A 19381-nucleotide genomic window follows, 5' to 3' on the forward strand; every position below is an offset into this window, starting at 1 on the left:
CAGAGCAGGCTCAAAAATCATGCTGTTGCCAGTTACAGTTGTTAGCTGGGCATTCTTAGGAACTGCCAGAAAGATCCTTTTTCTCATTTGGGATGAATATTTTGTTCCTCACGAGTTTCTGCTGTTATAATATATCTAGCATGAGAAAAGGCAGAAAAATTAATCTTTTGAAGTTTTACTTCTTTACTGGACAAATTTATCTGGACACTTTCTGGGAAATTCACCTCACCTTAGGTCTGAAAGATTACATTGGTTTTATGGGAACTGTTTTTGTTCCCTGACTGTATGAATGCAAAGCATTTTAGTGAGTCTGTGAGATTTCAGAAACAAAGCAAAGCTTTAACTATCATGAAAGCAATGCAAAGATATAATTGAAGCCAAAGAAATAATAGAAGAGTAGGAGCACTTTCAGTTCTAGGCCACTCAGCCCTAGCCTGAGATGTAGGATTTACTGCCTACAATGTCCACTTTTATTATTTTCTTTAGTATTATGAACACAGCCATAGGTGTGAAGGGTGACATTCCATCCTCTTTTTTTTTTGTTTTGTTGGTTGGTTTTGTACCTGTGTTCTGACTTAAAATTTGGGGGAAAACTTTTTTTCCCTCGTAGAACAAAACAGTACATCACCCTATAAAAAAAAGTTTCTAGTGTTGTTTAAGCAGAGTTTAAAGTTGTAGTTTCCATGAGCATATGTATGCGTTCAATGCATTCACCCAAATATTAATGGGAAGAGAAGGAAAGAGGGGAGTGAAAAAGGAAAATTTCTGCTTTTATCCAAACTTCTTTAGCTTGTAATCGATCAAGGATAAGCATCCAAATCTCACAGTAGTATATGAATGGCCCTTTATATATCACCTGAGCCTTGCCTGTCAGTAGGCTAATATTTCATCTTTGATCTAAGCTAAGGAAATAACTTTTATGCATCCTCAAAGTTGTAAAGGTCCTTAAGTACTTTTCCTGAAAAAAATGATTTTCAAATTAGAGGCTCCAAGTGGGAAGAGATATTCAGTGATAATTACTACTTACTCATTCTTCTGTCTTCTACTACTAAAATTCTCCAATTTTATATTGTTACAAGAAAGGCTTGGTTTCAACTAGAGATCTTGCTACTGGCCATAACCATTATATTTGCTTAGATAATTTCCTGGGGCAGTGAATTCCACAGATAGGCTGCATAAAATAGCATTTCTACACAAAATTTTCAAATTTACTGCCCTCTAATTTTATTGAGTACTCTGCTGCTAATTAGTGTTACTCTGTGAAAGGTTATACACCTCGCCATGGAATACTTGATACACTTGTATTTTAAAGAGGCTATGGTAACATTCTACAGACATTAGAAATTAATTAGCTTTTTTTTTCAATAAATAGAAGCCTAGACCTGGTGTTCTAGCTAACTTACTTTCCATTAAGCTGCAGCTCTCCAGTATTATGCACTGAACAAGATAGACCTCAGTTTTTTTCTTCAGCTTGCTGCATTCCAGTGACAGCTGCCCTTCTGTGATGGATTAAACTTTTCCTGTAACTTTCAGTTATTTCTGAAAGATGTTTGGCTCAAAGGGTTGGGTGTGGGTGTGTGAATTGTAAAGTCAGCAGGATTTAGTGAATTGTGTCTCCCCCTCCCATTAAGTGACTGAAAGACCTCCACTATGCTATGTTGATAGTTAATATGCCTCTAACATTATCTCTGAACTATGATGCCTGTATAATGAATGTGATACTTGCAAAATGTGCCAGACTATTATGCCTGGAGAAAAATAATATCTCTAAACAAGAATGCAAATCTCCTGTGGCTTTACCAGTACGTCTTCACCTATGTCTTCTGCAATTTCTAGAGAAAAATAGGCTTTTATTTCTCGGCTCCTACTGAAATGCTGATTGTAATTATGATCAGCAAACTACAGAATAAATAATTCTGGTGTTATTTCTAGGAGATTATCTGCATTATTGAGAGAAAACCTTCACCTGGACATTGAAATGCTATAGTTGTGATAGTAATTAAGGATGCTTTGGCAAAGGAAGAGCTTTTCCCCACTACACAAGGTTCATCAGACCTCAGATATGCTGAAATACACTTTTCGTCATGACACTGAGTGGTTACTTTGACAGTACCCAGTGAGGCAAGGTAGTATCCCACTGAAAGCTGAAGCATAGTGAGCAAAAAGTATGTTCCCCGTGGTGCCAGAGAGGATATGTAGCAAATCATGAGAAGGAATCTAAGAACCTTTTCTCTGAAGTCTCTGCAAGAGGATGCGTTAATGGTCAGAAATGTACCAACTTTCTCACTTTTGAGAGCAGTGAGATGTGAGTGTTTAGGCATGAGCTGTGAAAGGTCTGGCAGTTTGACCCACAAAGTGGCACTATTTCTGGAAATGACAATATTGAGAGTCCCACTGATGTGTGCTTCCAGGTGTCCTAACAATTGTCCCATACATGCTAAAGTTGACATCAGGTTGCAATCACATTCACTGCGCTAGCTGGAATAGTGTAATTCAGACCTACATGGGCTGATAATCTTTGTTCATAACTGTAAATTTAGAAGATGATCCACCTTTTCTGTTGAGATTCATACAGTTAATAGTAAACACTCGAGGAGAAGAAGTGCACTCAGTGTCCAGGGACCTGAACTATGTAAAAGGAGTTGTACTGTCCATCCTAGTGAGGTCACCTGTAAATGAACCCTTGTTGTGGTTCAAGCCTAGTCAGCAACAAAGAACCATGCAGCTGCTCACTCCTTCCTCCACTGTGGAACGGGGAGGAGAAAATAAAACCAAAAGCTGTTGTGTTGAGACAAGGACAGGGAGGGTTCACTCACCAATTATGGTCATAGGCAACACAGACTCAACTTGGGGATGGAAATTAATTTATCACCAATCAAATCAGAGCAGGACAATGAGAAACAAAACCAGATCTTAAATACCTTCCCCACCCCTCACTTCTTCCTGGGCCCAAATTAAATTGTTTCCAATTCCTCTACCACCTCCTCCCCGCCTGCCCCCCCACCAGTGGCTTTGGGAGACAGGGAATGGGGTTGCAGTCAGTTTGTCACAGGTTGTTTTCTGCTGCTCCTTCCTCCTCAGGGATAGGATTCCTTACACTTTGCTCCTGCTCCAGCATAGGGTCACTCCCGTGGGAGAGACTTTCCCATGAGCTCCTCCAACTTGAGTCCCTCCCGTGAAGTGCAGTCCATCAGGAACAGACTGCTCCAGTGCAGGCTTTCCACAGAGTCACAGCCTTTTCTGTGAGAATCCACCTCCCCTGGCACAGGGTTCCTTCACAACTGCACGTCCACATCTGCTCCACTGTGGTCCTTCACAGGCTGCTCCACCATGCTCCTCCATGCCCTGCAGGGGACAGCTGCTGTCTTGCCATGGGCTGCAGGGGAACCTCTGCTCAGACACCTCCCCCTCCTTTCTCACTGACCTTGATATCTCTGCTCAGGTATTTCTCTCACCTCCTCCTCTGCTCTCCCCTTCAGAGCTTTTTAGCAGTTTCCTTTTCCCTTTCTTAAAATGTTACTCACAGAGGTGTTATCACTGATGGGCTCGACCTTGGTCTGAGGCAGGTCCAGCTTTTTTTTGGAGCAGGGGGAGTTTCCAGCAGCTCCTCACAGGAGTCACCCCTGTGGCTGCTGCCCTGCTACCAAAACCCTGACACACAGACCCAGCACAATCCTTTTCTGTTCACTGTACACAACAGTATAACACATATTTTGCAGACCTTGTTTTCTGTACTCAGTTCATGTGCAAATGGTAACATTCCTGATCGTGTCACGACCCTCTGCAGCTTCTCCACTTCAGTAGCATAATTTGGAAAAATCAGCTCTACCACCTAATCTGTGTTTGCAGTGAAAGTCTCCAGCTTCAGTCCACAGGACGTGTATGCATACACATGTGATAAATAGCTGCGTATTCACAGAATGATGCTAAGTTTCCAGGAAGCAGTTTCACTCAAACACAGGTGCAAGGTTTTTCATGATGACTGGCTGGGAGCACTGCTCACTTGAGGACAGTCCATCCTGCACTTCTAGAATACTTCCATTATGGAGGAAGCATTTCCAGATATTTGGAAGGATGTAATCTTAGCCAATAATAGCCAATAATGTAATGTTTCTTAAATGTTGAAACATTGCTGGTACTGTTTTGCTTAAGTCTATTTCTTTTTTGTTTGTTTTCCCCAATCTCTGCCACACAGCCTACATCTCTGCATTTCTCCTGCAGATATTTTTCAAGAGCAAATAGTAAGCTCACACTATATTATCTCCTTATCGAGGGAGTTTTAAAAAGTAATTTATCAAATACCTTAATACCAAATATGTTATACCAACGTATAACATACATTTCTGTCATCTGTGGCTCAGTCCCACAATGTATGGAATAATCTCACTTTCCAGTAAAGAAAATAAGACATGAAGAACCAAAAATAGGGAGTCCACCAACAGAGAGAGAAGCTCAGCTCTTTGCCAAACACTAATGGTTTCTGTACACCTGAGAAGTTATCACTGTCTCTCCCTCTCAGCTTCTCTGTTACGTATATGAGTGGGCAGTAAAAAGGAGATGAAAAGCCAATCTCCTAAATGTCTAAGAAGTCCCAAATGCCCTGCTGTAGCAGAATGCAGGTCTATCTTTTCAGGATTAATTTGTGCTGATGCTAGCTGTTACAATTGTTATGCAATTGTGCAGACATTGGAAATAGTCAGAGTACTCTAGTCAGTATACTCTAGTTATATACTTTGCTAAGGCCATGATGAAAGATTTTTGCTGTCTGGAAATTTCTTTGTTCCAGAGAAGGACCCCTGACATGCACCTGAATTCCCAGCACCCTGGCTTTTGTTACCTAGGATTTACTTGTACCACAGCTTTAAAAAGTTCTACTTTCCAGCAGAAAAAAAAAAACAACCAACCTGTCATTAGTTAAATACTGTACAGCTGAGGTGCATTTTTTGTCACCATCTATCATAATTAGAGGGAAGGCGAGTCATTGCTGTGCCTGCACTGGTAAATTCTTGTGGCAGTTTTTCAAAGTCATCTATACTCATTGTTTGTGTGGATTGCTTTATACAGATAGTGGCATTCTTTGTTGAAGAGAGGAGATGTTAAGTCTTGTTTCTTTACTAAATTCCAGTGTAGGCAGTTACATTTTCCCTACCTGATTTCCCCACTGTGATTTCAGGTGAATATTTGCTTCCAATTTATATGCCATGATGGTTTGTTCTCTTTAAAGCACTAATGTGTTTCATGTCAGAAGTGTCTACATTTTGGTCATGTGGGAGGAAAGGTGTCTTACAAATGTAAAGAATAACTAGTATTATTTATAAGCTAACTGAACAATTCTACTAAAGTATTAAAAAGGAAACCGGTTAACATGCTTAGGGAATGTTAGATTTTCAGGCACTCTCTTCTGACCACCAAATATATTAAACCTGAGAGGAAGCTGATGAACTGTTTTCACAGTGGCAGGTTTTGAGCTTATTTTTTAATGAGTCTACTGCAGTTCAGTCACAGCTGAAGGAGCCTTGAGATAGAGTTCTGGATCAGACCATTGACTGTGGACAATTGCCAGACAAGAACTTCAGTGACTGTAGTTCTAAAGAAAAATGGATAGTAGACTTCCACCTGCAAAGAACTGATTATATTAGTGTTACTGTCCTGCCTTGTCTTACTGAAGGTCTGAAATTCCTTTCCTGAGTTGTTATGGATTTTGAGTCAGATCACCTCCCCTGAAGTGTGTCTCAGTGCCCATGTATGGAAAAATATTTCTTCTGTGATCACAACAAATGCTTAGGTTGCAAAGGAGAAAGCATTTTCCTGGAACAAGAGAACAACATACAATAAAATTTTCAAAAGCATGGAAAACAAAGGAACCTAGACTGCTTTATGCCTTTAGATGCTTCCAAATCTGCAGTTTATGTTCATAAATAGTTGTAGTGCTCCTGAAAATGTTAACCGCCATCTGTTTCTTTAATGATGCTCTGTCTGGCTCAGGAGATGAGTGTTTATGAGAAGTAATGAAGAAGGGACTGATATTTTTTATACTATCATGAAAGAGAGATTCTATTAAGGTATCCATGAACTTTCCAAAATTTTGAACTTTGAAGGAGACTTAAAACAGTGGTTTTGTACTAAATGTTTTTAGAATTTTTACAGTATCTTATTATGTGCTAGAGTTGTTCTACACGTAATCCAGGTTCTGGTGCTAAAACAATAGTCTGCCTGCTTCATTTGCAGATGCTTGTGGTAGTGTGAAAGCTAGACCTATGCTCATGTCATTCAGTTTACAGTCTCAAATTCTCTGAGTATTTAGTTGAGTAGGAATCAGATTTTGAAGGAGAAACTCATTCTTCAAGGAGAGAAGACAAGTTTGTGAGAAAGCTTTAGAAAACACTTTATCAGGTCAGAACATGGTGGGCCTTGAAAGGACTTTCCACAACAGTATACAGCTACTGCCCTCCCTGTGCTAAACTGTGAGGATTACCAGAGCATTGTCAACAAAAGATAAGTATTTGCTAGCGGTTACTACACGCTTTGCTCTGAGGTACATGTGTCTGTGCTACACCTGGGGAGTAAACATGATCTGGCAACATTGCGGCAATCCTTAACATAGCAGTATTTTCACTCGCAGCAAAGGGTCACACATATGTGCAGTGGTTAGAAGTTTAGAGGTCATCAGACCCTTGTGGTGCTGTGATAAACTCCAGGAAGTGACCTTCCACAGCTTTAAGCACTGAAAGAATTGTGAGTATGGCACATGGTTATATCTTAGCCTGTGCTGATCACTGACCATGAGGAAGCAGCTACAGGGAAAAAGCAATCAAAGGAGTGGTCACATCAGAAGCAACCTACAGAAACACTTGTTCTGATTATGTGTAGACCAACCACAGGCTCTGTTTACAAATCTTTCCATCTGTTCCTTTGCCTAATCATTTCTGCTTTCCCTCTCTGTCTTCTAACTTTCCTTCGTCTTTCCAGATGCAGGACGCTATGGGCTATGAGTTACCATGGGTGTATTTTGTCAGTCTGGTCATCTTTGGATCCTTTTTCGTTCTAAATCTGGTTCTTGGTGTGTTGAGCGGGTAAGCTGACAGTTTTGGTGTCCTTTTTCCAATGCTACAGGGCAAGACTCCATAATAAGGGTTTTTCCCTGTCACCAGGATTCTTTCAAAGGGATTAAAAATCTGAATCCAAGGAAGCTTCACATCAGCTCTCAAATATTTTGACAATATGTTCAGACATTACAAATAACAATGCAGGTAACAAAAGAGGTGTTATTCTCTGACAAAGAAATTCACCCTCAGGGCATTCAAAATTGCTGATGTCAACTTGTCATAAATTTAAAAAAAAACTGGCTATTGAAAATCCTACTGCTGGTGACTTGGGATCTCTTTGGCTGGAGCCTTGCAGTGCTCAGAATCTGAGCTTGTCTCACTAATTATCATTCCACTCTTCCAGGTCAATGATGCCATAGGAAGGGACTGGCCCTGGATCTATTTTGTTACACTAATCATCATAGGGTCATTTTTTGTACTTAACTTGGTTCTCGGTGTACTTAGCGGGTAAGCAGTACCAGGAAAATGTTTTATTATTGCTTATTTTTTAAAAGTTGTATTTCTCTTCCTATTCTCTGGTTACTAAAACAAAGGGCAGTGTTGGGTCCATCTCAGGAATGTTAATAGAAGGCTTAGGCTATTGCTGTGCCAATAGCAAAATATGGCACTCCTAGTGGCATGAGGAGTCTTTTGACTAAATCAAAGGAATACAAGATGAGTCTTTGCCTGTAACATGTTCATCTATCTAAAACCTCTACCTGGGAAGAAGACAATGCTATGGTCCCCTGGAGGTGAAGCAGAGAAGAAAGGGTGTATAGTAAAGTCTCTGGAAAAGTCAGTGGGACTGAAGGGGGAATGAGAAAAACCCCTTCACATTTGTGGAATAAGATCCCTGTCAAATTTTGTCTCCTCACATACAGAACTGTCACATTGCTTAGTGCAGCTAAAGCACAGCCTAATGGGAGATTATTTTCCCTGAAGAGTGTCTTGAACACATTTCTTCTTCAATAAGCACATCTCTGTTGTGCAGATTACAAGCTTAGCATGATGCAGGGAGAAATGATCATTTCCCTCTGAGCTTTTCTAAGGATGAACAGAGAATCATGAGAGTTCTGTATACTGCTTAAGCATTTCTGAGACATCTAGACATTTAGGTGTATTTCAGTTCTACAGCATAACCCTCCCTGAAAAGCATCATTTTAGTAGCTTTGATTAAAAACAATTTATATTTCCCCAGTAGTTAAAAACTTTACTCCCCCTGGGGAGGCACATAATTAGAGGAATCAAGCCAGCAAACATTCCTCTCAAGATTTTTAAAAAAAGATCTCTTAGAATTAGGTTTCTAATTCCATATTTGGGCATGATGGAATGCCTACAGCCATTCTATGTACATGGATAAATATGATGTCAGGACTTTTCTGCATCCATCTTTTCTTTGTTTCTAACATCCTTCCTCCTTTAATGAACTTTCAATTAATTTGGTCAGAGCATGTACCTGTTGCCTGAGGGGGCAGCCCTGAAGTCCCCTAACTTTTTAATGAGAGGGAAAATGATCTCTGAGCCATAGAGAGGACTTCAGATCTCTCAAAAATTATGTCCTCAGTACAATACTATAGGAAGGGCAGAAGCAGGACTGTAGAAGAAGATCCACCATTGGCCATCCTGCAAAGAGAGAAGTAATAGCAGATCTACAGGAGGTACTACTGCTATCTTCATTACTCTGTTGAAAAATACATTCTGCTATGACAGCTGCTGCAAAGAGAAGGGTTTCCAGGCAGTAATGGGAGTGGGGAAAAATCCCCAGTAGTGAAGTGTCAGACAATTGTCTGTGTTTGGACATCTGGAGAGTGATACTCAGGGTACAATTTTAAAATGTAAAATTGTGGGCAATGTAAATTTAAAACTTTAAACATAAGCTCCTCCTTTGTCAAGGTGGATACACTGATCATCAAGTAAGGATGTTAGCAGTAGTAGAGCATGACCGGCAGAGAGAGGGAAAATATCAGACATGCAGTCAAGGGCCTTGTAAGACAGTGGTTAAAGATTGTGTAGTATCTGAATAAACAGTGCCTGGGAGCCCAGCTCTGAGGAATGCATAATGTTGAAGCACTGCTGAGTCAATTTATCTACACTTGGATTTGTGTCTGTAAATAAATAAATATTGAATTCCCTCATTTTTCAATTCAATAAAGTGGGGCCTAGATATTCCAGCTCCTGACATACTGCAACTATACCACCACAGTTAGTGGTAAGAGATGGAATCACTCTGTAGAGAGAACTGAAATCAAAGATGAAGTTCACTTTGTCTAAGCCTTGAGTCACACTTTTTGGCTGTGTTCACGGCGTGATGACAGCTGCACTGCTTCGGCATTTTTTTTCCCAACTGGAGAAAAGTAAAAAGAAGCTTAAGAATTTGCATCCATGAAAAAAACAGTGAAATTATGGGAGAAATGTTCCAAATTGTCTTTGGGCTAAATAAGCAGTTCTTAAACAATTACCTTTCTAAAGCAGTTCTAAAATCTGCTGAGTTGCAAAGTGTCTTCACTTTGCAGATTCAGCCTTTTTTTTATTCTTTTGAAAATTGCTAGTGCTGTTAGTCTGACCTATGTAGATGATCCACCTGCCTGTTCTATGTAGATACAAAGCAGCATTCCCAGGCATCTTTGCATATCCATTCTGGGTTTCTCTGATTTCTTTCCATTTATCTATTTCAGGAACTGCACCAAGCATGTTGAGTAGGTAGACTTTGTCAATGACAGATTAGCTTGGGGTTTTTTTTAATCACTGCTGAATACATAAATGTAATTAATTGTACTCACAAAGACACCTTGATTGCACCTGCAAAATCAAATACTGAATTCTGTTCTGCCTAAAGAGTCATTTGTCATTTGTTTTTCCGTGGGTATGTCATCTATTAATGTTCTTTCTGGTGAATTTACTAGTCAGGTGCTAAGCTAAGGAGTATGACAGAGTATGCATGTGCAGAGCTATAAACCTCTTCCCATCCCGACTAAGCTCCATATAAAATTCCTGTATTCCAAAGGAAATATCCAGTCAGCAGATCACACAGTAGACTTCCTGAAGCCCAAGCAAAAGGTTTCCACATCACTACTGTAAGCAGTGAAACCTCTCCTATAGGTCTATTGAGATCAGAAGTGTTCACCTCTGTGTAATCAGTTTCAGTCAATTAGTGAGGAAAAAAAATGGCAGTGTGGATTCAACTTTCAAACCTGCACACCTAAGCTAGATTCACATTTCTGTTTTGCTTAGCAGTGATCCAAATCCTAGGACACAGGCCAAACAAGCAGTTGCCTAGGGCAAATGGAGGGTAAGAGAACAGCCATTTCTTCTGCCTTGAAAGGATACTGGAAAACCAAGTTGGATGCTTTTGGTTCTCTTACTGCTTAGGAAGAGGTCAGAGTGAATGGGAGGCTGGCTGTATTTGTAGCTCCTCCTGGAGCATTATTTGTGACCTTTCAGGACTTTTCCCTAGTCTTCTGTCCCTTCTTCCAACCCTTCCCTTTCCTTCTTATACTTCTTAGGGTGGATGAGGTTTGGAGCCTTGTGCTGCACTTTTAGTAGTAAGCAGGAGTTATGAACTGCTAGAATTCTGCTGGGTTGCTCATTTTCCATCACTCCTCTAAATGCGAGAAATCATACTGAGATCAGATATAAACAAGAATATATTCCCTCATCAGAATGGGCAAAAGAAATTTTATTCAGTAGAGGATATAGAGCTGGTCTTGACCCATCCTAACATCAGACAGAGAAAACACCTCTCCAGAATACTCTCCTTTTTGGTGTTCTCCTTGGCAGACATTTCATATAATTTTCTGGTAAAGGTAAAGGATAGCAAAGCAAATTGAAATCTGCCAAAACCAACCAGATTCACACTCTTAAAATTATGTTCTCTTATTAACTGAAGAGACAGATTGCTTGGCGGTTCTGCAAGCCTTTGTGGACCTTATTCTGACCTGATAGTGCAATTGTTTTTGAGAAGGCCACCTCCAGACTCAAGATGGCACTTCTATAAGAAAGCTTATTTGATCCTTGACCTCCCTGCTGCAACTGCAAACCATGACTGTTCACTGCCATCAGTGACAGTGGCAGAGGTAATGTGCACGCCTGCCTGCAAAAGAAACTGGACTGAGGTCACCAACTCATTTCACATGGGATGGTAAATGACCACTGATAGTAATTCTTGATTATCAACTGCATCTGCCTGAATACAGGCTGGCATTCCACCTGGGAGGTGGTTTGAATTGCATTAGCAGTTTTCTGACCCATCTGTTCTCAATGGTTTAATGTTAGTAGAGTGTAGAAACGAAGATAATTCAAATAAGTTGTCTTCTTTGGAGAGTCATCAGAGGTGTAGAGTTTCATACACTGTACAAAGGAACGAGACATGAAATTGCAGATCATTTAGACTAGGCAATCAGTATTTTCAGTTGTGTCATTAAAAACCAAAGTAACAAATATTCCTATGCAGACAGTCAGTGTAAAGACACCATGCTAAAATCTCACACTGGCTTGGTCAGCTCACCCCTCAGCCCAGGTCCCATTGGAGAGGGACAGTAAGTGGGGACTGAAAAGACCCAAGTAGGCATGCAGTCTAGATGCATCTAACATAAATGATCCACTTCAGTAGAAAGTAGGAATTTCACTTTCTGTAAGCTGGGCTGGTTCATGATGTTTTCCATTTTGGTTTCTAAAACAGCCCCTTGCAAGTTATATCCACACAAATATAAATAGTTCTCACTTGGAGTTGAGGGCTCAGTCCCTTTTAAAATTGGACCTATTTGTTCTAGATTCTAAAATACCAGTATAGGAGTCAACAGTTTAAATGCAGGGATTTGATTCATCAAATACATAACTTCATTCAGTGATGTATATATTATTTTTTTTTTGGAGAGGCAGTTCATTAATTTGGATAAGCCAAAATGTCAGACTCAGAGGAAAGGTTTTATTGAAGCAGAAAATTATCTGCCATTGATTGAATTTTTCTAAAATTCTTCGTACAGTTTTTATTATTAGTGTTGGGAGTGTTGTTTGTTTATTTGTTTTACATTTTAAATAGCAAAATGTTGCTCCCAGGATGAATATATTGCATTTTTCATTCTTGCCATGCCTGCAATAGCAGTTTTTGCCTTGTGGCTAAGTCTGGTTCCAGGGTTGACTGTGATTTACCTTCAGGCCTGAGAAGCCAGTGATTTTCTTCCTCATTTCCACCTTCATTATCTCAGTCCCATGAGATGAGCTAAACCCTCAGCAGTGAGACAGGGTTGAAGATGACACAGACATACTTTGTCACATACTTTGTCTTGAAATGAAAGCATCATCCTGGTTTTATTCTGCTGCAGTTCTGGTTCCATGCACAGCTCATAATATTGAAAGCCTGAACCAAAGTATGTAAAGTCAATGGAAATCTTTCAGTGGGTTTTGGACCAGACAGAAGGGAATTACTTCTCCAGCACTGTTAGAAACTTACCTCCATCTGAGTTGCTTGAGGACACTTCATCTGGCACTTACCAACATTTTGGGTAGGATTTTCATAATCCTAGTATTATCCCACCAAAATTAGTGGTAGGTTTCCTATTTGTTTTTGCAGGAGCAAATCTGAGGCAAATATTAGGTGAAGGCTTTTTAAAAAAATCTACTCGTTGCTGACAGTCATCAGCAAAGGTAATGGATTGGCCATATTGACTTTGCCTCTCATTTCTAGAAACTGTAGGCCATATTATCTGCTGTGTGTGCCTTATGTAGTGATCTGCTTCAGCAGATAGAAGACTTCATGTTTAAGCACTCTTGATCCAGCACTTTTCACAGTCATTAAGCTAACTCTTTAAAATAAAAGTGTTAAAACCTGGTTTAGAACTACAGGAGAGTCTCTAAATAGAGGCAGGTCAGCATTTTCAGAAAAAAAAAAAAGCAATATAGGGGTCCCTGAAAGAAAAGAAGAAAGAACACCACAGCCAAAAAGAAGGCAAAGCAAGCACCCATGTTCATAAGTATGCAAGATTAAATTCTTGTTCCTATGCCCTTCATTTAAGCCTATATTGGCAGTAAAACTATCACATACCTAGACCTAGTTCACTCTCTGGCAGAATCTATTTGTTTTGTCTAGCTGCAATTTTTCATGTTTGCCTCCCCAGCTTGAGATTTGAAAAATATGTTTCATGTCAGATTGCAGCCCTCTCTGCAGTGAAACACTGAGGACTCAGTTTTTAAATATATTGTCCAGTACTGTGCCTGAAATTGCCCATAATTAAACATGTCTAGAATTGTGAGTACCATTAATTGCACTTACAATTGGCCTAATTTAGTTGTGATTATGCATATAATCTTAAAGACAAATTGAAACCTGGCTAAAGGTTAGAGCCACCATCTCACTCTCCAGATGTCAAATTATTGTCATACAGTTCATGATTGAATCAAATTAGCCATTATTCATATAGATATTTACGAATAACTGTTGGAGAATACAAAGTTGGAAAGAATACTAGAAAGTATATGGTATTGTACATAAGTATTACATATGCATTTTATCTGAATTTTCAGTCAAATGTTGAGAATTAAACAATTACAAAAAGGTATTCTTCTTTTCCTAAGCATTGTTTAAAATGTGGGCACTCCAGCTCTACATGTGTATCTAGCAAGGAAACTCCATTGATGTGTCTGTCTGTTGAAAGAGTAGAGAAAGCTGGGTGTGCTACACAGGATGTGGAGCCTTTCTGATGGAAATCAATCTAACCCATTGTTTTTCAATCTCTTCCTTCCCTCCGCCCATGTCCTCTCCCTGCTTCCCTCCCTCTTGCTAGGGAGTTTTCCAAAGAAAGAGAGAAGGCTAAGGCTCGGGGTGATTTCCAGAAGTTACGGGAAAAACAACAGCTGGAGGAGGATTTGAAGGGATACTTAGACTGGATAACTCAAGCAGAAGATATCGACCCAGAAAATGAAGATGAAGGCATGGATGAAGAGAAGCCTCGAAACAGTAAGCAATTTTCTTCTGTCTGTGTGTCTCTGTGTGCTTTTAGCAAGAGAGTCAGTGCACACCTGCTGTAGTGCTGAGGTGGCTTAGATGGAAGAACAAGTTCTTCCTGAGACTCTCAATATGCTTATACATGATTCCAGTTTAATGTAGGAAACTGTGGGAGGGAGAAATGCAGTGTGCAGTAATTGATATGCTTCTGCAAATCCTCAGTTTCTTGTCTGTGATACTGACAGAAGAACCTGATATTAAACAGGAAAAAAAGCTCCATACTTGCTGTCCACTACTGAGATAAGTGCTATAGTATGGGAGAAGGGCCAAATCTACTCTGTTGTACATTAAATAGGCCACTTGTAACTCCACTGAAGTCAGTGGAATTGTGTTTGCTTTTGCCAGGCTGGAATTAAGCTCTCAGACATTTCTTGTAAGAGAATTTTCTCTTATTCTTGTGCTCTGGAGTTGAGAAGATGTTTGTGTAAAGTGAGAATTCACCAGCTATGTCTTCTTAGAAATCCTGAAAAAGAAAGGGCTAGAAATAAGAAGTGATTTCCTACATTTCATGGCACTAATAGAATCTTTTTCTTTCACCTCCTCTTTTACCAGTATAGGCTGTGTAACACTTCAGAAACACTCAACAGTTATCATTGCAGGTCATGCACTTGGAAAATGTTGGAGTTGGAACCTTTAGACAGTTAATGGACACTGGCTCTACTCTTGGCTTTCATTACAGAAACGTGCATTTTCCTAGTTTGATTTCAGAAGGGAAGACATTAAACGTTTTCCTAGAGAAAATGGCTTGGCTTCCTATCCAGCAAGCCCAAACCATGGGATGATCCATCCAATCAGATACATATATTCTAGTAACAGAAAGGCTGGACATGGGAAAGTGGTGCCTACAGAGAAAAGCAAGATTTGTATCAAATACTCTTGAACTTTTGGGGAGTAAGAACTACTCCTTGTTGCTGCCAGAACATTTAAGTTTTTTTAGAAAAAAAATATGGAGTGATTAGCATCAGGTTATCCCCATGATATTTAGGCATCTGGACTTGAAGAAGTCACCAGTTTGTCTTCTTCAGACTTTGCCCAAATCAGGTTGTCTTGATATTTATGCTAGTGTCTTCAGAGGACATGTAGCTTACTTTCACAATTTAACCTCAGTAATTACTCAGAAGTGGACTTCCTATTAATGGCCAAAATTTGCTGCCCTGTGGCACATAATACATGGAAGGTGATGTCTGCGGATCCAAATTATTTTATTTGCAGCTAGAATTCCCTGTTAAAAACAAAACAAAACAAATCAATCAAACAAACAAACCCCGCAAACCAAAGGAAAAACAAATGCAAAAAACCCCAACAAAACCAAACAAAAAACCCCAGACAAATGAAAAAACAATTTAGGAAAGAAAAACGAGAAAACCAAAAAACCCCACCATGCAGTGGGATCTGGTTGTTATTTTTATATAACATCTGAGTGGGGATGCCAAGAACTGGGTTACACACAACTCCATGGCAGTCATCAGCAGACTTTCCCTTGACTTCAGTGGGAATTGGGTCGTGTTTATCATATTTACTCTGAGACACATGCCTGCTGAAGAGAAATGTAGCCATAGGTGAGGTAGCACGATAGAAACTTTCCTTTGTTACTACCATATTTGAAGTTTTTCCTTTTTAATTAACACAAACATAATGCTGCTTTGGTGAAAGAATTATGGAATCTGTCAGGTGTAGATTCATTGCATGTGCTGTGGGGTGGATCAATCAACAGTTGTGCTAACAAGCTCCTTTTATGGGTGGTGATCCTAAGAAATCAAAGGTAACATCTTCAGCTTGATTTCAGTTCTTCCTGTTTAGTTTAATAAGGTGAGTTTTGTAAAACATGGTTTATAAAATTAGTCCTTTTACATCTGTCTAGTTGTCTAGGGTTTTTGACAGTTGGCCAACAGTGACAGAATAGCATACTCTTAGCAGATTAACTTGTCACCCATAGTTTTCCAAACTGTTAATAAATACAGGGTCTTCAGTGCCAGGGGTTCCAAGTGCCAGATCTAAGGGCAGTGGTTGCTGATCAGTCCCTAGTACACAGGATATCATTCTGGGTGACATTGTGGCTTTGGGTCACATTATCTGTTACATGACAGACCAGGCTTGGGAAGAGATGTCTACGGTGTCTACTGCTGACAGGAGAATTATGCTTCTGTTGAGAGGCATTGCTCAGGGTGTGAGGGAAGGCTGTGGACTGGTTTCTTCCATATAATGGGGACAGTGGTCATGCTAAGAAAAGACTGCACAGGAGAACCGAGCAGAGACCAAGCAAGTAGGTCACTCCATGAAGTTTATTTGCCTGTTCTTCTGAAATATGGACCCCACCTAGAACAGGCTGTTGATAGCAGTATTCCTCTTAGCACCTGTGGCCTGCATCTACGAATGCCTAATTAATCCTTCTTCTAGCTTTGATGTACTGTCTAGTGCTGTATCTTGGTCGTCCTTCCGCAGGCTTTGCTGACTATCGAAAGGCTCTATCTCTGTGCTGCCATCCTCTGGTGAGGAAGGAAATAGTGTCTGGGTACAGATGGGAGAGAGCAACATTCCCGCACCCCACCCCGAGGCCGATGAAAATACCTGGGTGCCCGCGCCCAGTGGAGTTGTGGAGTTTACACCTTGGCCTTTTGTATTTCATAAATCACATTCGTTTTTCTTTTCCGGTAGACTGTTGTGTTTACTTCTGCACAGTTGCAGGTACCATCTTTTCTAAGCTCTGTTGTATTTCTTGGTATTCCTGAATTTCGGTCTTTATCCATGTAACAAGTGAGAATGTATTTTCAAAGCCGAATAGCTTGCAGATGTCCTCTACTAAGTTGTCGTACATTATTGGTTGGCATGTTTATCTGTCATGCCACGTGGGAAGAAACTCCTGGTATACTTCCTATACCTACCAAGGTGATTCCACATCTTGTTTATCCTAGTTCCTATCAATGTGTCCTCTGCAGAACCATGTCAATCCACTCAGTTGCTGGAGACTAGTGTACTAACCAGCCCTGACAAGGCCTGTCTCCTCTCCTGCAGTTAAATCACATTGCTGCTGTACAGCTCTTGGGGCTTGATAGGTCTGCTAGAAAATTAGTTGAATGAACACTATAACAAAATCAAACCAAGAAGTAGAGATCCTTTCCTTAATGCCTTCAGTTTAAGATAGTACCACAGAAGAGGTACTATGAGTAAGTGACATGGTGTTTTGTTTGGGGTTTTTGGTGGTTTTTTGTTTGTTTGTTATTTACTGTGTTGAATGTTTTGGTGTTAGCGCCAGCAGTCAATCACCATTAAGATTAAACTGAAGTATAAAGATGTTATTAATTGTCTTCTAAAAAACATGTACAAAATAAGCTCCAACTAAAAGGGATAGATTGTAAATGCCTTTAGGAATCCCTTTGGCTTGAGTGGCCCAAAGACATTTGAATCCCATATAGCGGCAGGGCTGAGCCTCCAATATTTTCTTTGTCTTCTTGCTGTCAGCTCTGGCTGAAATAACTCAGTTGCCTCATACATGGCTTCAGTGTGCTTTTCTTTGAAGTGCTCTTTAAAGCTCCCTGCCTTCTGTCTTCAGTACACCGTCCTGAACTTGACAGAAGAGTGTTACTGCCCTTTTTTAGCACATTTTGTTCAGCAATTAATTTATAATCATAGAATCACAGAATGGTTTGAGTTGAAAGGGACCTTAAAGATCATTTAGGTCCACTCCCCCTGCCATGGGCTGGCACACCTTTTATTAGATAAGGTTGCTCAGGGCCCCATCCAACCCAGCCTTGAACGCTGTCAGGGAAGGACATCCACGACTTCCATGGGCAACCTGTTCCAGTGTCTCACCACCCTTCCACTAAAGAGTTTCTTCCTACTGTCTAACCTAAATCTACCTGCTTCCAGTTCAAAATTGTTACTCCTTGTGCTATTACTATATGCCCTTGACTTTCAAGGTGTCTGCCCTGGGTCTGAGGTACACAGGACAGTTCAGACCTCCTTAAGCTGTTTTAGCTCAACAAATTTCAGGGATTGCTTTCGCATCATTTATATTGTACTGATGCTCAGGAGATGTGGGCTCCTGTCTGAACTGTAACAGTGACTCACACCATTATTTTAAAGAAGTCCCATCAGTTTTTGCTTCCTCATTTTTCCCTTGGAGGTTGTTTGGAGGTTTGAGATTTTTTTAATATAAAAAAATATCAGAAGAGCTGAGATGTTTAATTAAAATATACTTACTACACTTGAGTCTCAGCTAATGTAAATTCTGAGATTCAGCAGTTTACACCATTTGAGCTCTGACCCAGGTATTCTGCCTAAACTGAATCATCACAAACACAGAGAACATGTATTTCCAGTCTTTCTCTGCCCTTGGCTGCAAGAGGCAGTTTTTGCTGTCCTTTTACTTTGTAGCGAGGACTGTCTGCCTGTCAGCATAGGAACTGCCTCCTGTAAAGCAGAGTACACAAGGTGGAAGGGAAGAGAATTTCACTTACATCCCCATTTAGTTTGACTGCCTATGCTGGTCCTTAGGGCATCATCAGTTATATTTTGTATAGGCCACTGCTTTCCTGAAGCTGTCAAACCTTGCCCTGAATCTCATTGCATTTTTACAGCCCTTAATGAAATGGTTAACGAGTCCAAGGACTGCAACAGTAGGGCCCTAAATGGAGGAAAGTGTGAGAAAGGAAGATAAATGCAGCCAGAGCTGGACAATCTTTGCAGCCTTTAGTTGATGCTCTCCATAGTAGAGGCCTTGGCATTTTTCTGAGGAAATTTATTGCCAGTTGTCTCTCACATGCTTTGAGGGGCATTGACAGAGCAGACTGAATTAATTCTCCATGTTTTGGGAAGTACATGTTTAAGGCAGTTTTTCCTTGTTGTTTGCAAACATGATTTTGCCATTCTGGCAGATGTGAGGTGGGAAATGTGAAAAGGCTTCTGGGGGCTGTTTGTGTTGATGGTTTCCTTCTATGCTTTTTCCCTGATGGGCCTTCCACACTGGAAGAAAACATTCATTTGACAGAGGAGCGAAGCACATGTCATGGCACTAAACAGCTACTGAATTTCAAAATTACATGATAGCAAAGAGAACCATCCCTCTTGTTGCCAAAGTAACTGGGAATTTGCCCTTCTTTTTTTTTCTTCCCAAGAATGGTCTGGAACGCATCTGTGTTGCTGCGGGCAGAAGCAGGAAACCTCAATCCAACCCAGATTCTCCCCCTATTGAAATTAATTGGCAAAACTCCCATTCACTGCACTGGAGTCAGGAAAAAACCGTGAATGGGTAGGGAGAAATAATTTCATGTTTCTGACTGCTCAGATTTTGCCCTCC

At 40.3% G+C, this 19381-nt stretch overlaps 1 protein-coding gene across 1 annotated transcript in view; it reads left to right on the top strand.

Annotated features, from left to right (window-relative positions):
* CACNA1C (calcium channel, voltage-dependent, L type, alpha 1C subunit) overlaps positions 1–19381 on the top strand; it is a 414681-nt gene that overhangs the window by 257394 nt on the left and 137906 nt on the right. The window contains exons 7-8 of the mRNA XM_009995208.1: positions 6970–7073; positions 13865–14037. Coding sequence (XP_009993510.1) covers positions 6970–7073; positions 13865–14037 — 277 coding nt within the window. The remainder of the gene's footprint in view (positions 1–6969; positions 7074–13864; positions 14038–19381) is intronic.

The sequence above is a fragment of the Chaetura pelagica genome, unplaced genomic scaffold, assembly GCF_000747805.2.
Source record: "Chaetura pelagica isolate M959 unplaced genomic scaffold, ChaPel_1.0 scaffold343, whole genome shotgun sequence".
Lineage (NCBI taxonomy): Eukaryota > Metazoa > Chordata > Aves > Apodiformes > Apodidae > Chaetura > Chaetura pelagica.